General features: G+C 36.7%; 1 protein-coding gene across 2 annotated transcripts in view; it reads left to right on the top strand.

The window, feature by feature from the left end:
- The window catches only part of CDH2 (cadherin 2), a 114484-nt gene that overhangs the window by 88278 nt on the left and 5456 nt on the right, over positions 1-20750 (top strand). For both annotated transcript variants that reach the window (XM_040677263.2, NM_001001615.2), the window contains 6 exons: positions 1738-1994; positions 3403-3545; positions 4744-4977; positions 5249-5482; positions 7064-7203; positions 18401-18565. In XM_040677263.2, the coding sequence (XP_040533197.1) occupies positions 1738-1994; positions 3403-3545; positions 4744-4977; positions 5249-5482; positions 7064-7203; positions 18401-18565 (1173 nt within the window). The remainder of the gene's footprint in view (positions 1-1737; positions 1995-3402; positions 3546-4743; positions 4978-5248; positions 5483-7063; positions 7204-18400; positions 18566-20750) is intronic.

The raw sequence follows: 20750 nt of genomic DNA, 5'->3' as shown, positions 1-20750 counted from the left end.
TAAAACCTCATTTAAATACCTTTTATGGAATAACCTGTCTATCTTTATTCCATAGCCAACACTGCTCTGTGTTGAGGGTTGACTTACTTAAAGTGATAATAACAGTGTGATTCTATAATTAAGCTCTACAAGCAATAACCTCCTTTCCTCATGACTCTGATAAGTTTAACATCTCTGAGCTGCTGGCCTGTTCTGCTTTTGGCCCATCCACTTAGAAAGTCAAGTGTAAGATGCCAGTGTTCCCATTTGGAAATTAAAACATTGATTTTCTTTTCTAATTCTTTTTCCTTTTTTAATCATCTCAGTATCTAGGTGAGAAAAAGATATCACTGTAGCTGTACAAAACTTCACACTAGGGTGGTGTTCTTTTTTTTTCATAACTCTCTCTGTTCTGTAACTGTACTTCCCCAGAGGTACCAATTGTTATATTACAGTCTTCAAGCAAGAATTACACGTCTGTGCTTTGTAATTAGACACATGCGTATCTTTCTCAGATCTAGGAATAGCATAAAACCAGAAACCTCTGGAAAAGTGAATCTGAAAAATTATTTAGATTAAACTAAAGTAACAAAAGAGAAGCAGCCCTGAGCATCCAAGTCTCTAATGTGTTTGACATAGCTTTGCTCACTGAGAGTTTGTTAAAAATAAATTTCTATCCCCTCTATTGCTGGTGTCTCAGTGCTTTGCCATGTCTGACCTGGTTTAACAACAAAATAGCAGCATGTGGGAGCTTCATTTGGAAAAAGAACTTGTTCCTACAAATGAAAGGGAATGATGGGTCTGCTTGGAAGGGGGTTAGATTTATCATCTGAAATCAGAAGCTCTTAAACAGCATAGAAAAATCAGCTTACAGTGGTGAATTGCAGTTCTGCAGTCTGACCAGCAGCACTTCTGTAAGCACCCAGATGCGGGGTTGTTTGTGGTACAGTGAATTGATCTGTCAACTTGTAATGAAGATTGGGTTGTCTCTTGATTGACTTCACGCTGTCAGGTGCCAGTTGCTTTAGTAAGTCTAGAGTTAGTGTAGGCAGGTCAGTGCACAGCACTAGTGAGAATCAGGTCTTAAGAAATACCTCAGCCATGTGTGGCACAACAAAGGAACTCTAGCTCCAGACTGTCCCTACTCCTCCTTAAACTGGACTCCTGACTCAGTGAGGAAGTCCCCAGACTATAGGATATCTGAACTCTGAAAATGGGAGCAGTAGGGATACCAGCAGTGGGGTTAGCTGGGATTACAGTCTTTATAGTAAAATACAAGGTCGTAGGAATCCATGATCTAGGGGGCTAGATATGATTGTGATCATGTTGATAGGACACCTGCCTTTCTGTGTTACGATAGTGAAAGTCTCTCCACTGGAAAGCTCCTCTCAGGGTACACCTGCTTAAGTGATTGCTACAAAGCTGGGTCTCCCTTTGTCACCTTCTGATGAAACTATTTGTTTCTTCTTTTGTAAGTAATGGCAGTACTCAAGCAAGTTAAACTCAAGAAATGTCTAGGTTTCAAGCTGTTCTAACCTTACAAATACTACTGCTGATGAGCAAAGCCCCAACTCAACTATGTGTTGAGGTATTTTGTTGATTGTATTCCTTTCCAGCTCTTTCCTCGTTTTTCAGAAAAATTATTAGTATATAAATTATAAGTATTGTTTTGAAAATGTGCTTTGAAGTAAAAATGTTTTTCATGTCCAACACTGTTGTGAGTAAATGTTAACATTTCCCACTCTTTACTTTTCCCAGCCCATTGACTTTGAGACCAACAGGATGTTTGTACTTACTGTAGCTGCAGAAAATCAAGTGCCTTTGGCTAAGGGGATTCAGCATCCTCCTCAGTCAACAGCAACCGTGTCCATTACAGTCATTGATGTGAATGAGAGTCCATATTTTGTTCCAAACCCCAAGCTTGTACGTCAAGAAGAAGGGCTACTTGCTGGTAGCATGTTGACAACTTTCACTGCTCGGGACCCAGATCGTTACATGCAGCAAACCTCTCTAAGGTCTATATAAACATTTTACAGTTACTTAATGATTACAACGCAATGTCTGTTTTTTGGAGCACATGAGGAGCATAGAGACTGTGAAGTGATTCTATTTACCACAACATGTAGCCATAGCAATACCTTCTGTAGCTCTTTAGCAGCACTGTCTAAATGAGTTTTTGGCTGTGAAGAAAACCTGACTAGTGTTCATAGGCCTGTAAATAGGATCAAATTCTAATGGTACCTTCATCAAAGTAGAGTGAAGGTACACACCTGTGTTAAAGTATATTTGGCATCCCAATGAGTTCAGTCAGAACGGTCACATGCTTGTATGAATTAAGGCTTTTGCAATTTAAATTAACAAACAGTTTTGATGCTGTATCGAAACCACATTAGATTGTAGACCAAATCATAAGGAGTTTTCTTCTCATTTGTTCACCAACAGTTTGCAGTACTATTGTTGCCTATCTGTAAACTCTTGTGCTGATAGCTATGATTGTAATTTGCTCACAATTCACTTGAAGTCTAAAAGATGATCTAAATTAGAGAAGTGGGGAGTATAAAACAGAATCATGGAAATTTTAAGCATACTTGCACGTGCCTCATTCAGAAAGTGGTCAATGACTACAAAACTAAGGCTATTTGATTAGCCTTGGATCAGGACTCACTTTCCTAGATTATCCAGCAGCTTTTTAGCTTATGTAGAGGAAACTCCAAGACTTCTTTCTAGCTTTCAGAGAGGTTCCAGTGTTCTTAAAATTTTATTTTTGCTTAACGTTGGTTAGCAGTAACTGGTAGGATGCTTTTTTCTGGACATAAGCATTGTAGACATAATGGTAAGACTCTCAGGATATATACATTCTTAACGAGCTAAGATAGCTTTCTCTTGATGAATGTCAAAGGTGAAATTTGATAGATTTTCAAATGAACACGAGAAACATTCATTGAAACCAGTGACTCTTTAGAAAATTAAGTTTGAGTGATACTAAAAGCCTGAGAATAATTTATTGTTATTAACAGCTCTTTGTACATTGTTACTTCTCTCCATCTTTCATACTTTCAAAACTGTGATAACATAAAAGTTAGTATCATCAATGCTGGAGGTATAAAACAAGCAAGAGGGATCCTTAGTGAAGTATTTTGAGTCTGAAGGTAAATATTACGTAGTTTATGGTAATTGTATGGTTTACTCAAGGAATGTGGTAACTTGCATGGCAGGGCACTTTAGAACAGTCCTATGTTGAGATTCTTGAATATGTGTCTTCATGAATTTTAGTGACAAAGCTTAACAAGTGGAAATTTTGTAAAGTGTTGACTCCAAATTACAAAAAATGTGTTCAGAATACAAATTCAAGTATCTACATTATCTTTTTTGTCAGTATTTATGTTGGCAAATAAATAGCACATCTTGTGTTAAAATACACAGGTACTCAAAACTTTCGGACCCTGCAAACTGGCTAAAAATTGACCCTGTTAATGGACAAATAACAACCACAGCTGTTTTGGACAGAGAATCGATATATGTGCAAAACAATATGTATAATGCAACTTTTCTTGCCTCTGATAATGGTATGTATCAACATTGTATATTTTTTCGAAAAGCTTCATTCTATGTGATTCTATTTTACTGGGGCAGAAAACAAGATCTGCTAAGAATATATCTGGTCAGAAGCCTATGTTAGTATCAGGCTTCATATAGTTTCCAGCTACTTGTGAAGTAGCTGAAAAATAAGTCAACAAGTTCAGAGAAAGGCACTGGTTTTGTTATATCAGTCAAGCTTACAGAAAATTGAAAAAGTCTGCACAAGAATGCACAAAGCTGAGTTGGATTCACAGCAGGAGTAGCTGATGACTTTATGGGAAGTAGCTTATTGAAGGGGACATGGATTGTATTTTTCCTTTTTCTGACTGCAGTAGTGCAGAGGGAAAAGTGTTTTTTTCCTTTGACAGTTTGTTAATGAAGATCTCTGCTCAGAAATTAGTCCTGTGAGAGTGGCTAGGATGTTGGTCTGTTTATAGTCAGTATTGGAAAGATGGACAGGTGTATTTAGTAATATTGTCACATTAGAGGGGAAAGCTAAGGCTGTTTACTTTGGAGAGAAGACAAATGGTAAAATTATGCAAACTGGTACACTATAACAAAGCTAGGTCAGCTATTTCTATCCTTTTGGCCCTGTTCTGGAGAGTAAAATTAAATGGAATTGGAAGGAGGTTTTATTGGGTACAGCAGGAGGAATGAGAACTATTGCTAATTATACTGAGAAATTCAGTGCTACATGTTCTCATAAATGTGTGACTTTAGCAAGGTTTAAGGAAGCATCACACGTTCAATATAGATAACAAGTGTCTAGAAGCATGAATCCACATGCTCAAAGTAGGTATTAGAAAGAATTTAAATATCATACATGTGATGAAGGATGATAGTAAGTCTTCCAAGTTAATAAAGAATTCTGCATATTTTTCTCTAAAGCATTTGATGTGGACTTCTTTGAAAAAGGAACCTAGCTATTTGTTCAAGTAAAGTGATGGAGTCCCTCTCACCTGTGAATTGGCAGTTGTGTTGAATTTTGCTGGGTAGGAGAGTTATTCAAAAGGCAGACTACACTTGTGTGTTTGCAGGAACATTGACAGTGTTAGACTAGCTTGGTGAAGACAGAATACCAAAACATGTATGTGGTAATTGAAAAGTGTTGTTAAGATTTCATTTTAGGTAATTCTACAACTGTAAACAGGCTCAATACCTGGTTCTTTTTCTTCTTTCTCCAAGGAATTCCTCCAATGAGTGGAACTGGTACACTTCAGATATACTTGCTGGACATCAATGATAATGCTCCCCAAGTGAACCCAAAAGAAGCCACCACCTGTGAAACACTGCAGCCTAATGCTATTAACATCACTGCTGTAGACCCTGACATTGATCCAAATGCAGGCCCATTTGCCTTTGAGCTGCCTGATTCACCTCCTAGTATTAAGAGGAATTGGACCATTGTTCGAATTAGTGGTAATTAACGTTACAGAAATTTTAATTGTGTTACCTTATAATACATGCTGTTCTGATTAACATGAATAGGAAAGAATCTTGGCATAAGTTCCCCAGAGAAAAACAAATTTTAAGGAAGTTTGCCATAAGGAAGCCTGTTGTCCTGAATGCCATGTACTTCGTGGGTCTGATACCCAATTATGCAATATGCAAAGCCATTTTTGCTATTTATTTTTTAAAACAACATGAGCAATACACTGCCTTGTAATAAGTGCCTTGTTTTCACCCACAGGTGATCATGCCCAGCTCTCTTTAAGGATCAGGTTCCTGGAGGCTGGTATCTATGATGTGCCCATAGTAATTACAGATTCTGGAAATCCACATGCATCTAGCACTTCTGTGCTAAAAGTGAAAGTTTGCCAATGTGACATAAATGGGGACTGTACTGATGTTGACCGGATTGTTGGCGCAGGACTGGGCACTGGTGCCATCATTGCAATTCTGCTTTGTATCATCATCTTACTCAGTAAGTAGATGGATCTCTCAATCCTGACTCTTCTACTCTTGTATTATAACTGCCATTTTATGTTTCAATCCCATGTACCTTGACAAAGACCACAGAGGGATTAATGACTCAAATACAAAAACTGTTGTTGTTGAGCAAGTATGAAAACTTTCTGATGGATTAGGAGTTTGTGAGAAACATCATAATTAGCACTTGCATGGATACTTGGCAGTCAAGTTCACAGTCCCCACGCTGAGCTTATAAAGGAAGTTTTCCATCTGTGCCCAAGGGCACGTTATATTACATCAGTGAGTGACCAGGATGAAGATGAGATTAGCCCTCAGACATTTAGTATGTGGTCCTATTCATACTGTGTAATTTGGCACCACCCACGGTAGGTTACACAGCCTCTGAGGAATGCTCTGGTGTTACTACTATTGTGTGTCAGATTAATGTAAGTAGGCTATTTTATGATTTTGGAAAGTACTGTATCACAGCACTTCATATAAGGCCTGACAAGCTGGCAGCCATGCAAGAAAAAAAGATGTGTGTATTTGTTCAAGTACTACATAAAGCTGTGCTAGTATTTTATTTCTGTGTTGAGCGCATTCAATAAGGGAAATGACTAAACATCATGACTAAGTATCTGTCCAGCGTAGTAAATTAGATGCCAGCTCTCCTACACACTATGGTTAACTGATTTCTGATTGTGGTAGAACACGAGAAAAAGATTAACCTGTTCAGAGTATACAGTGCACTAGTCCAGAACATAGAAAATGATGGAAAGGAGTCATGTGGGTGTGGGGAGTGTGAGGGAGAGTCTTTGAGCCAGACAAAGCCCATGGCTGAACACAAGCACAGCACAATGATTTTCCTAGTACAAGGCACTCTTAAAATGTCAGGTATTGGTTTGGCAGACTCTTAATGAAACTACTACATCTTATAAGGTATTCTTTGCATTTTTTAAGATATTCTTCATATTTTTTACATTCGAGATACAACTACCTTCATAACTACCTTCATGGAAAGCAGTGTTAGTGTAATTAGAAATTTATCTAGCATATTAGAAAATTATGTATTTATTCTGGTTTTTTTCTTATTTTGTTTTCTTTGTCATTCTGCTTTCTTTAACAGCTTTAGATTGTAAACAATCAGTAAAACACAAATTATTGGTAATGAATGATTAAAAATGTATGCCACTGTGTGAAGTGCCATATATTTTTTGGTCATAGTGGGGAAAAATGCAGGTAGTGTAATCTAGAATTCTTATTACTACTGGAAGGATTTCTTTCCTTCTGAATGCAGTTATTCATGATACATGTTTTTTCTTACTTTATGACAAGTTTATTTTGCAGATACAGATTTGTGACTTAGGGAAGTAATATGTGATTGATTTCCAAATCAAGTTGCTTATTGTATCCTAAGTTTAAACTTCTTTAGCTTAAGCTACCTTCTTTTAAATTTGAAAATAGAAAGCCAGTCTGGATTACTGTAATGTCTCATCCAGAACAAAAGATAACAGTAGTAGTGTGGTTTAAATTTGCACAATTTTCCATGCTTTAGAATCAAGATGTGTGTTTGTCTTCTTTTTTTGCCATGTAGTTTTAGTTTTGATGTTCGTAGTATGGATGAAGCGCCGTGATAAGGAGCGTCAGGCCAAGCAGCTCTTAATTGATCCAGAAGATGATGTGAGGGACAACATTCTGAAATATGATGAAGAAGGTGGTGGAGAAGAAGATCAGGTGAGGAGTGATGAATGCTTTTTATGTACAGGCTCATAATTCACTCTGCACTTTAATTTGTTTCTATTGACAAATCGTAATAAGTAGCTAATTTGTGCATAACACACTGAAGACAATGAGTACTATTTTAAAAACCTGAAAAAAAAAAAACATTGCCTTCTCATGTTGCTTTTGCAGTTGCAAAATGACAGAAATTTTCTGCCTCTTGGGTGATATGTAAAACCAATAGCATGCTGACTTACACTATTAAAAAAAGTCATGGTATTCTTGCCATATTCCAACCAAGGCAGTTATATTTAAATGAAAATAAAAATCCCTCTCATTGTAATCTGTAAACCTTTCACTCATTGTCTGGGATCCTGTTGTATGGAATCATTAGTACAGAGTGGCTAATACAGTCTGTTCCAAATACAACCCTTGTTTAGTGGTAGGTGAATGCTTTTCTGGATGTACGGTTATTTGGGCTATTGACAGATTGGCCACAACTGGGATTTCAGCTTGGAAAGTATTTATGTTTCAAGTAGCTGTCAGGGCACATCTGTGTTTATTCAAATACCTTTCCAGGCAGGTGCCATATGCATTTACTCTCACATCACCTCTGGTTGAACCATCGTTGATATGTCAAAGGACTAGGAGTGATGTGTATATGCTAAGAATAGCTATTTTTTCCCTCTTTCTCTTCCCCTCCGCCTCTCTCAAAGTTAGTGAATTTCCAAGCAAGGTGGCTTCCTTCTTTCAGAGGAAATTTGTTAAGTGCTTTATGAGCATGACAAACAGTAGACTAATGCACATTATTACTGGTAGAAATGAGTGTAATAATTATGAAGGGAACAGTGCATATAATACAGCCTGAGAAATTTTCCAGTAAAAAGCTTTGAAAATTCAAGTATAATTTTTCCACACGTCCCCAGTCATGTTCATCTGGCACTTCAGTTATCTGAAAAATGTCTGCCTTCGCTAGTACAGACACGTGTAACTTCCCTGTGCTCTTCTGTTGATCTGTCTGAAATTTTTGTTATTCTTAGTAACTTCCAGACTTCCTGCATTTCCCCAGGTCCTGTTCCTACTTCCCAGGTTTTCTGCACAACTTTGTTTTTAAGCAGTTCGCGAAGGAAACTTCAGCTTATGCAGTTTCACAAAATCATTTATGTTAATAAATTGAAGGCAACCCTTCAAGACTACATATATTCCAGTTGATTGTACAGACTGAGTACAAGAACTGTATCCAGCTTGTGCATTTTATTGTACAGAAAATAACAAGGAAAGTCTGCCCTGCAAGGTTTAATTTTCCAGTTCATGTATTCCCAGCTCTTGTCCACCCCACAATTCCCTGGAGGATGTGCTTCGCAATTTTTATGTAGTTTTGGTTTTAATTATTGACAACACAGTCCTCAGGATAGAGTCAGTAAAGTTTTCAGTGTTTATACTGTTGGCTAGGAAATTGTAGGCGATACTATTAGAGTGCTGGGAGAGGTTGTGCCTGCAGATCAGAAACCTTAAGCCTTGTAGTGATAGCACAGAGAAGAGTAAAATAATTGTTTGAAAAGGGTGCTGAAGTCTCTCTTCTGTCCATTGTACATAGTGCTCCTCAGCAGGGAATGTGCTGTTTTTATCAGAGAGATAGTCAGGGGAGCGCAGCAGGACGTAACGTTTTGTGAACACAGTTAAAGATTAGCAGGATGTAAACCATCCAGAAACGCAGCCTTTCACCACCTATGAATGAGTGTAGTGCGTGCAGTGAAAGGAAGAACTGTTGGTGCAGTAGTAAATTGGTAAGAAATGGGAAATGAGAATCAGTTCTTCTTACAATGAGTCAAGGAAGCACCAAGATACAGGGAAGTTCAAGGACTTCAAAGATTTTTAGCCACAAAAACCCTGCTTGCTTTCTTAAGGTACATTTTGAGGACATTGTTGGAAATTAATTATGGTAGTTACCAGCCATGTTGTTGAAGTAGACTGGTCACTCTCTTGATCCCTTGAGCAGTGGACTGTAATATCTGCAGATCTAAAAGATCTTTATACACTTCAGACAAACCAAATGTCACAGGAAGGATAAGTAAAAGTGCAAGTAAAAGTAGCAAGCTTTTATAACCACTTCTGTAGCCAGTTTTAGATAATTGTATAGGCAGAAAAGAAAAGGGGAGTAGCTTCTTTCACAGCTCCAAAATTAGGAATTTGATCATGTGTCTGAGCAGAGAGCACAAACTTTCCTGCTGGCACCTAATTTTCTATCTATATTGAATGGTCGCAATGTCTTCTGTCTTGCTTTTCATGGAGATTCATTAACTTGGTGGCTTGCTACAGAAGAAAAGTAGATTTCTGTTGGTGCTTAACTAGGTGATCACATTTCCTAGGTTCACTTGTTCTTGTTTTCCTTCTTCCTTCCCTCACTCCTCAGCCCTCTGGGGAAAGAGGAGGACTACTATTTTGATTTAACATTATTATTTCTTATAAAATGGTTTTGCACGCATTTTGTATGAGATCTAAGAACTATGTATGCTAAGGTTTTCAAGTTTCCCAACAAGTTCCCTACAAATAGTTATCTCATCTTTGCAACCCTGTGTAGGCAAAGCAATGTAAAATGCTGTTTTGGCATTGGATATCAAGATTTTTTTTTTTTTTTTTCAAATTTAAAGAGTTAAAGTATCAAAGTTAGGTGTTCCCAAAAAAAGCATGCAAGATTGCCCTCAAAAACTGGTTTTCAGAATTGAAGCCTCATAAGGCTACTGTTCTATTAAAATCAAGAAAAAGTTGTTTCATGTCAGCCTTGGATCTGCAAATGATCAGCAAATGACAAAGGAAAATGCTCTATGTCAGTATTAATGTTTGTTGCTCCCTTATCCCGAATAAGATCAGCGCTGATTGACCAATTGACCAAGCAGCCTTGGTGGAAGATGGTGCCAAAAAAGACTCAGGAACACAGAGCCATCAAAGCCTGGATGCCTCTCATGCATAAAAAGAAAGGGGAATACTCAAAGCTTCTTGCGAGTCTCAGTGAAAGCACAGAATATTTTAAGAAATCCAGATATTTCCATAATCTTTACCTTTTAAAATTCCTTTTCCTATTGATAACAAGGAAATTATTTAAGCCTTTCTAAAATCACCTGCTCTTCTGAATGAATTATTGAAGATTTGCGTAGTGCAGCCTCATCGTCATCTTGTTTATGCAGATATTTAGGTGACCAGAAGATTTGGTTGGTAAGACTCTAAAGATAAGTGATAAAGTTAAGATTCTTTGGATCCTAAACCAAACTACTTTCAGACTCCTGGTTTGTTCTTGAAAGGTCGTTTATTTATTTAGGAGGTGGATTTTTTGTTTGTTTGTTTCTTTTAAATGCTATTCAGTTAGGTTTCCAAGCTGTCACAGCATTCTCCTAAAGTACGCTCAGCATGTTGCTTTCACATTCTTTGTCCGTGCAATCAGAGTAATGCATCCAGTAACAAATTTGATTAGTTCCAAATTCCAGCTCCTTCCTCTGAGACATAGCTGCTGTCAAACAGGAAAGTGGAATTACTGCTTTGCTGTCTTTTGTGTTTGCCTGTGTTCTCCCCCTTCCCAAACCAGAATTTTGAATTAATTGTGTTGTGAAGATTGTTGTCAAAGAGCAGTTTATTGTGTCTCCTGTTAATCCACTCTGAGGCCTTCTTGACCTGCTTTGCTCACAGGCAGACTGAATGGTTGTAAAGAAAATTGAGGTTCTGGAATGATTCGTCGTATTTCTCTAGCCTGGAATGATCTACACGCGATTGTGTGATCCCCACAGTAGAGAAAAAATGCATTTAATTCCTTAAGCCAGAAAAGCTCTATATCTGTCAGTCATAACTGATGTCAGCCTGCTCCCACTGCAGAGAGTTGTCAACACAAGAAACATTCTGGCCTTTTTTCACCTGAAATTCTGTTTTTTGGAAATAGAGTTTAAAATCTGGCTCTGAAAGCTCTACAGCACTCGTATTGTCCAGGCAGGAGTGTTTTTTCTATTCTTTTTCTTTTTTTTTTTTTTTTTTTTACTTCCCCACACTGTTCTGTTAGCTGAAAGGAGAAGGAGTGTTAAGAGAGGAAGAGATGCTCCAGGTAGAAAGTCAGTTATTCTTCCCAGGATTCCGTTTAATATTTTCTAATTGTAACAATTTGGCTACCTGTTTGAGCCACACATTGAGTTACTTTGAGTCGCCACCATTCCACAGGAGTCGGTGGGACTGTTTTGGGAAGAGGATTTGAGGTTTTTATTTCCTCTGAATGTTTAACCCAGCTATTTGTGGCAGGGGCATTACAGTTTGCCATATTCTGAAATGAATGTTACCAACTGTAATGACAAATACTGAAGCTGGGAGTGATAGTGTTGATTAATAATGAACTGCCGCAAGATCTGGAGCTTGTAGTTGTTAGCAGATGGGAGGTGTGAGAGATGAAGGACTGGCATAGTCCTGGTGGCATGATGTGCACTCAGCTTGTACTGCCATTGTCAATTCTAAATGCAAAAACCTTATGTTGGCTGAGTGTTAAAGCACTTAGCATGTCTGCCACGTAGTTCGCATGTATGGCAGATCACAACCTATAAACATCACTAATGCGTTCTACCACGTGTCTCAAGCCGTTTATGTGATTTACATTGAGATAGTGGATGCTCAACTGGGATACTTGCTGCATACATCAGCTTGATAACTGTGGTACGTATTGTTTACTATTTAATTGTTTTTTTCATGAGTCTTCTATAGTACATTACGGAAGATGCTGCTCGCATCTCCTTTGAGTCCGGTTCTGCGGTGTTTCCTGAATTTTAATAGTGCATAGTTATGCAAGTGGTCTTGTTGAAGCAAATTAGACCAGCAAGTGGTATGCCTCGAAACTTTCAACTGTCCTGATTGTATTTTAACCTGACTGTCACACTCAAATACAAAAGTTTCTAAAGCAGTGATTTTGCTATCATTAGAAGTATTTTTCTTACTAAGAACTCTGCTTGTTCCTTCCTAAATCACTGCTCCTTACAGTCTGTTCAGATGTTAGTTGATAGCTTGCTTTTTCTCCTGTTTTATTGCACGTTAATATGGAGAAATAAAATAGCAATTATTTTAAAGATGATAAAAAAACAGTAATTTAGTTTTGGGTGTGAATTGATCTAAATTCTAAACAGGAGTTTCTCTTTGAGAGAAAGGATAGCTTTTTATTCCAGCATTTGTTTGTCATTGATAAAAAATGTATTTTAATAGTTTGTTTCTTTTTTTAATGTCATAACTTTCTGGATATTGGTGTCTTAAGATTACATCAGTTTTATATGCTGGATCTTATCGTAAACTCTGTTATAAAAACAACATTTCTGAGCTGCTTTATCAACAGTATAAATCCATATGATTATATTTTACCATCCTGAGTGTTCAGATCATTTGCTCTCACTTCTTAACCTTTATTCTGTATTGCATTTAAGACTGTAAAATATTTCATTTAAAAACTTCAACGATAATGAATAAAATAACTGCTGTTAAGGTATCCCTAGGCATCTGTAATATTATAAACAGGAGGAAGTTATTTTGAGAGTAGTGATTGCTTACTTAGACCTTGTTTTTTGAGTGAGTGACTCATACAGTGCTCCTGTGGAGGAATTATTATCATTCTTCGGTGAATTTTTATCTCATCATGGAAAAGTAATGTTTCCATAATTCCATTACAAAACTGTTTTGTATTTTATTTTATCCCGTCTGGAACCTACGTCAGTGTTACTGTGTTTTATCTGCAGTTGGAGTTTAACTTTCACCTTTTTATTAAAAAAAACAAGTGAGCTTCTTGGTTATCTTAAAAATGATTAACTTGTGATGCTACAGATTTATCCACAGTAAAAACAATTGGGAAAAAGGAATATGGCAGAAAGCAATCAAAAATGAATTGCAAATAAAGACCAACTGTTAGTGCAGACACTGTAGCTAGCCTCCCACCTGCAGTCTGCATCTAGTCAGACCCACGTGCTTTTCCTTTTTGGGAGTCCTATTATTTCATCAAGTGAATGATTTAGGGGGTTTGGAGCATTTTGCAGAACTCGAGCAATATTTTATGTGCAAGTTGCTCAGCATTATTTATGATCATGTGCGGTGGGTTTTGGGGGTACAATGGTTAGAGGATTGGTTTTCACTTCCTTTTCATTGTTTGTAAAAGTCTTCTAACGTTGTGAACTTTCACCTAAATTTTTCTTCCATTGCTCCCCCTGCCTCAATTCTCTGTTGGAGTAGACAGTAGTTGTCTTAGCAACACGAAGGAGAAGCAGACCATGCATGTTATCCACGACCATTTATGAGCATTCAAGTCACAGTTTGCTCTGTTCTCTTAACGCTGAAATAAAATTGGGTTTATACTAAGATACCATCCTGTAAAATGGATGTGTGAAATGCAGACTTCTGCCAGTGCTGCTTTACATGCTCTTCAAGCACTGCAACTGGTTTCATCCCGTGAATGCCACTTACAGCTGTCATAATCAAATTAAGTGAACTAGTGACAATTACATTGATTTCTTCCATGAGAATAGATCAGAACTTCTGTATGTCTTCATAAAGGCCATATGCTTTGAAAATGAGAAACAGGTGTTGTATTTTTGTTATATGAGTCATATGTCCAGGCCTGTATACATACATAGCCAAAGCTTGCTTTCTATGAGAGGTTTAAAAAAACAACACAAAACAACAACTACAAAAACTTTTTGATTGCTTTTAAGATCAACCCATCTGTGCATAAAAATGTATGGGAAACTTGTGGTTTCAATCTGGTATTTGGAATTCTGCTTTGTTTCAGTATGCATTCATATTAAGCGGGTCTAGTTAGTGTAATATGCTTTCAATTTAAGCTATTGCCAATGAATTCTAAAATTCAAGCACAATCAGAGCAGCTAATCCAAGAGAAAAAGTTAACTTCAAGTAGAAGCTTCTGGGAAATGTTAACTCCTGGACTATCTTTTTTTTTTTTTTCTTTTAACCTCCAAAGGTTGGTTGCAGCCAGAAAGTGAGGTACTTCTTTAGAAATATCTCTCTCCCACTGCCGCAGCTGATGGCTGCTGTATGAGGGATTATTACTCAAGTGCCATTAAATGAACGGCCGCTTTGCACAAGAGGAAGTTGTTTAAGGGGAAAGCATTTTCTTTTTCTTTGTAAATCAGTGATTACTAGGGAATATAAAATGGCATTTTCTTCTGTTTTGGCCATTTCTTCTCTTCAAGTTGAGATATATGAACTATGCTTCCAACTACTGCGTAAAGGTTCTTAAAGAAAAGCTTTTAGGAGTTTTGGTCTCGTCTGTCTGCACAGCTGGTAAGGTGGTTAATCTGTATGGCTCGGGTAGCTGGTTTTGACATTTAGTACTGTCGCCTTGGATCTCACATTTCAGGAATGCAAGGTCAGAGCTACTGATGGTGCAAGTCTTTGCTTAAAGCTGTTTAAAACTAAATGAATAGGTAATAATGTTAATATTTGTAATTGGGCTGATGCAAAGTTGGCTTCTTTTGTGGTAAGAGAGGTTGAGGATAGCTTAATTTGACAAGATGCAGCTTCTGCTAAAATACCTTTTTAGGAGATCCTGACTTAATTTCCTTTCTTAAAACCAGAAAACAAAATTCTTCTGTTTCAGTACAGGTGATTGTGGGGTTTTGGTTGTTTGTTTTCTTTCTTTTTTTTTTTTAACTTTTTTTTTTCCCCCAGTAAGAGTAAATAGTGATATCAAAAGAGGCTAACTAAGGAACCAGAAATGTTTGTGGTTACATCAGGTTATACTGATAAAACGTTAATCTAGTCATCTCATTAGCCACCAGTTATCTAAAAGGTCGCTGTATTGTCTCTCATAGTTCTATAAGATCCCTTTATAAGCAAGAGGTCATTCAGCTTGCTTCACTTTGATCCCTATCGTTGAATTGGAGGCTTCTGTTTTCCTGTAGACTTGGACAAACAGATCAGTGGAATTTTCTGGTTTCTTGAGGGTCCGAGTTTGCTAGATAAACAAAAGCTAATGTTTTAGCTATCTTCCAATAGAAAAAAACATCAACAGTGTTTGATTCTTCTTTCCATTAACCGTCTAAGCTTATTGAGAAGTCTAAAGAAAAAGAATTAAAAACTTCAGAAGGAATTTGCTCAAATCCAAACTTAAGGAAGGGAAAAAAATTACTGGGGTTAGGGCTTTCTTTACTAACAGAAATTAGTAAATAAATGCCTCTGACAAAAGCTAACAGCCATATGAATTAAATGCCATCGCTCAACTATGTTTTCAGTAGAGGGCCTATTCTTGTTCATCATTAATACCTCAGCAGATTGAAATAATGAACAGATGACATGGAAGAAGGCTGAAGCTAGGACAAAACTGTTGACCTCTGGTTCTAAATTAGAGTAGAAATAATGACCCCAAACATCGCTCTAAGCTGGCTGTCCCAACCTACCTCAGCATGTTTTTTTCTCTCTCTGATGTGACAGTTTTCCTTTTAGCTGTTACTTCTGCACTTAACTATGTTAAACTCTGCTTGAAACTAACCTTAAAGTCTGTTCAGGAGCTTTAGATAATACAGCAGAAGTTCTTCCGTTTGTCTAGCAGTGAATGCAACACTGAGCAAAGAGATGGAATTTCTACAACCCTAAACAGCTTACATTCTGAGTCTTTGAAATCTTTTCTATTTTATTTTATTTTATTATTATTTTGACTTTGCAGTAATTGAGTAGGGTTGGCTTCAGACAGAATGTTGAAACAGCTGGAGACATTGCATGATGCTGTATTTGTACGACATTAAGCCAGTTTCAGGAGATGGTGGATGACTTGCCATACCTGACTGATGTGCAGTTGGTATTGATTTTAATGATACAAGAGAATTGGGAGTCTGTGGTAATAAGCACAATGGATCTCTTTTTTTCCTGTCCAGACACTTAATAGACCTGCAAAATAAATTTCCTCTGATAGAAGTCTGGAAGGCAGTGTCATAAATTATCCTAGAAAAGAAATCCAAAGTGGGAGTCCACGTAAAGAGACATTCTGCCCTGCTGTTGCCTTGAGGATGGCAATCTTTGCTGTCTTTGTAGCTATAAAGCTCAGAGATGTCTCATACTATACAAATACACAGGAGAATAACCTTAAATATGAAGACTCTGTCTGACTTGTTTAATATGCTATTTCTGTATGTCCACTAATCAGGAAACGAGCTTTTGCATGCAGGAATGGGTGAATAGATTTTCAACTAAAAGAGGAGAAGTTTAGATTAGATATTAGGAATTTTTTTATTCAGAGGTTGGTGAGACACTGGAACAGGTTGCCCAGAGAAGCTGTGAATGCTCCATCCCTGGAGGTGTTCAGCGGTGCACCAGGCAGCCTGAAACTGCCTGTTCTTTTTAAGGTCCCTTTGAACCCAACCCGTTTTATGATTCTCTATGCATGTGTATATCTAAACATATATTTACATATAGATAATATATATATATATATAACATTATAAAACTGAAATGAGCAGAGAGATTTCCCTGATTTTAATATTTTTTTCATTTAACTATACCTATTTGAATTCCTCCATGTGAAAATATTAGGTATTAAAATAAAGTGTATGAAAATCACTCTTAATACATATTCATAAGTTCAAAAAACTACATTCTACTCTCATATGATTTTCTGATAGTATGTCTGTAAACTGTTTTGATTTATTTTACATAATGAAAAGGGAAAGGATAAAGAGTTCAGTTTACTTTTACTTTCTTTACTTTTACTTTTTCCAGTCCATACGACTTCATCAAAACGACTTACTCTGTTTTGTTCTTGATGAACCAAAGGGTTAAAGTTACAGCTCTGCCCCAAGGAACTTGTAATTTAATTAAAACATACAAAACTACATTCTAAGATATCAGTGAAGCTGTTGCACTTTTTTGACTATGTATTTGTGTGCAGTCTGTTGAGGACACAAGAAACAAATTAGAAAGTGTAATGATCTGATAGACAATAAAGCCCTCCCAGTGAGAACTGCCTTCACTGCAGTCAATCAACCTCGCTTCCTCTTGAAAGGTCTGTGCTGGGGGGCCACAGTTGGTAAAGTAGTACTCTCAGAAGGCCCCCTAAGTTCCATGAAGTGACAGCAGAAGTATATATTTTTCTCAGGAATCAGTTAAGAACCAATGAAAATGTAATTTTCTGTACAGACAGCTCCCAGCAAATTGAGATTGCAAATAAGATTTTTACTAGAAAAACACTATTGAAAAATAGATACTGATTATAGAAGAACTTATTTTAGGATGCTTCTCAGCTGCTTGGACTGTTTGTGGGGTAGGGCATCTGGCATACAGTAGAGCTCGTGTTAAGCGCCTGTCTGCTGGTAGCTCATGGATGGTTGGCTTTAGTTTAAGCCTTTAAGGCCAGTTCTTTGTTCTGCATTTTTACCAGTGCCTTGTGGAAAGGCATCTTTGAGCATGACTACCTTCTAGACACGACTACAGCGAGGTGAATGACAGTGCTGAAACACATCGCACTGTGCAAACAGTATTCAGACATATTTATCTTAAATGCATAAATATTCATCTAATTAAAAATTTAATATACATATATACTGCTTATTGAAATTCATAGTGCTATGCTAGCTTCATCAGTCTGCCAGAGTTGGAAACTGTGGCATCAAGTACTTAATGAACAGATCCACAAGTAATCTTTTGAAAATGCTTAGAATTAAGGCCAAATCTGAGGAGCTTTGTACTTCTTATGACATTTTTCCCCCTTTGGCTTTCATATTATAGAAGCCACATGAAATCAGCAGGAAGTCTTAAACTCCATTCTTGAATGTATTATAAAATACTGCGGAGCAGTGTACTTGCTTCTTTCTCAGAATGAGAATGTCTGGTGTTTATTTCTGTAGAAAAATGAGAGTTGGATTTGATATCTTTGCTCTGTGCAGTAGATCATCGTTACTTGGGAAAGAGTTTAGTCTCTTAATAGTACTACAAAAATCCTTTCTTCTCAATGGAAAATTTATAAGAACCACTACAAATCTGATGGAACAGAATCAAAACGGTAGGTTCAGGGAGTATAAATCAAATAATGTCCTGCAAGTAACTAGGTTTTACACTTATTCTCAGTATGTGTTACAATCCTGAAAATAAGAGTTGTGGTGAAATAATTCCTTGTACTTCCCTGTTTTCTTCCCTCGTGTTTCCGCTGACAGATAGCATTTAAAATTCTCCTAACATACTCTCTCTGCTTCACATGTTGCAGGATTATGACTTGAGCCAGCTCCAGCAGCCTGACACTGTAGAACCAGACGCCATCAAACCTGTTGGAATCAGACGTCTTGATGAAAGGCCAATCCATGCAGAACCTCAGTATCCAGTCAGATCAGCTGCTCCTCATCCTGGGGACATTGGGGACTTCATTAATGAGGTAAAAGAAAGAAAGAGTTTCCTCCTCCGATTCTGTAAGCTTTTATATTTTCTTAATTGTACTGTGCATGAGTAGCTGTTAAATTTGAACGTTATAACTTTTAAAAACTTACTTAAACAATTAAAGTTGTCTTGCTAAATTGAACTAAATACATTCTTTTAAAGTGCAGACAAATTTAATTAACTCATTCAAACAGAAGGAGAAGATATATCAATTAACTTCTGCACATTTGTATTAATTACATTCATAATACGTTATCAGCCGCAACCACAGTATCTCCAAGCAGGATTATTCTTTGGGTTCCAAGTAATAAATAGACTAACAAAATTATAGTTTAGCCTAAACTCATTTATTAATTCACAGTAATTTAATAATAGAAGTAGTTCATATTCTTTTTCCTCATACATTACCCTTTGAATCCAGATAGTAGTGGAAATTCTGTACGTTCAGTAAGGCCAAAAGAATTCCATCAAATACGATTAGTGAGCAGGGCAGCTAAATTAAATGTTATGTAAGTGCTTTTAATACTTGTCACAGAGCTTTAAAAGTCTTTGCATTATCTTTGATTCCTCAAATTAATAAAGATAAATGTGAGTAAGATTCAGACTGTAACCAGATTATTCACACTTCTGAAAGTAATAACATTACAAATATTTGTTTCATTATTTTAATCACTTGTCAATTTTAAATCATTGATTTTTATGTAACTTAGGAGAGTAGAATGCATTTCTTGTGCTCACTGATTACTGAAAAACAAATACTTAGCTTATTTTTAAGTTGTAAATTATGGTTTAGTAATTCAGTATTCTGTAGACTAATAGAAGTAAATTATATTCTCTGATTTTCTTGTATCTCTGGCAGTTACTAGCTGGGTAAGTATTGAAGAGAACAGTTCTTGCAGATATGTTTCTTGTTTGTTTGTTTTTTAAGGAAAAAAAGCAGACTAATACACTTAAGTCTCATCTGTGTTAGCAAGCTATGTAAAATGGAGTTTGATCCTATGATACACAACAGTACTATGCAAAAGGAGGGGACTAGCTGCAAGCTATTCCAGTTAGATGTTATTTTAAGAGTATCCAGATATGTGGAAGACTTCTATTAGAATGAAGTGGCTTAGCAAAGAGGATCTTTGCATAGGTTGTACTTCTAAATATTACAAATAGATTTGGCTTTTGTAATAAAGCAGAGTCATGGGAGTGTAAAAAGCCCGAGATTGTGTATGCACAAGAACTTCCTTACAACCCCTCTTCTTCTTCCACATGATCAGTTTCCCTTCCTATTCTCACACGAGTGTGCCTGTACATTGCTAACCTGGCAAGCGCTGGCAAAGAGCATTTGATCCTCAATACCCTGATTTTTCTCATCTTTGTAGCAGTGTTGACACTCAAATGGATCCTAGATGAGAAATGAGGGAATGATTCTAGAAAACCAGAAGAGGGACAGATTTTGTCCAGCCTTACACAATTTTAAAATTACTCAGCAAACTGTTTTAGCAATGCTGTTTTTCAGTATGTTGTCACTCCTTAAGAATCTGTCATAAATGGGTAGAAACAGTAGGTTCTATCTTTATTTAACCCCATATGTTTGTATCTTGGTACCAAGCTAGGACTCATTTTCTTACTGATTTCTGTTGTATTAGCTCAGTACCTTCCTGTATACTTCCCCTTCCTCTTCACCTAAAATAGAAAGGTTCTTCCAGCTAGTTTTATATTGTAAAATGATAGTAATAATATAATTCACTCAAAAACAAAATTAACCTTAGACTTACATACAGAATTAAAACATGGCAATTTTATCTGCAAGCTGACTGGTAATCAATTGCTTCCTCAGATTGAAAGGAACTACATGATGTAGATTCTATGTTTCAAATGTTATATATTTAGCTTATTTTTGTTGTGTTTCTTTCTTAGGATTTTGATTTTATTTTACTATGGAGCATTTCACCCAACCCTCTCTGAAGTGCACAGTTATTGCCAAGGATTCTTTATGCTCTGTTTTACCAGAACACTGAGCAAAATGAAGATTTTATTCCTCCACAGTAGTTTTATCTTAATTTGTATTATGTCAAAATGTCCCATGGCAAACATGATTCTAAGAAGTTTATTAGAACAAAAAAAAATCAGTTGTTTGCTGTAGTAGTCACTATTACAGTTAATATTCCAAATAACCAGTATCCAGTTTATAA

This window comes from Gallus gallus, chromosome 2 (genome assembly GCF_016699485.2).
Source record: "Gallus gallus isolate bGalGal1 chromosome 2, bGalGal1.mat.broiler.GRCg7b, whole genome shotgun sequence".
Taxonomy (NCBI): Eukaryota; Metazoa; Chordata; class Aves; order Galliformes; family Phasianidae; genus Gallus; species Gallus gallus.
The sequence above is the reverse complement of the archived record's forward strand: the minus strand, read 5'-3'. Positions and strand labels throughout refer to the sequence as shown.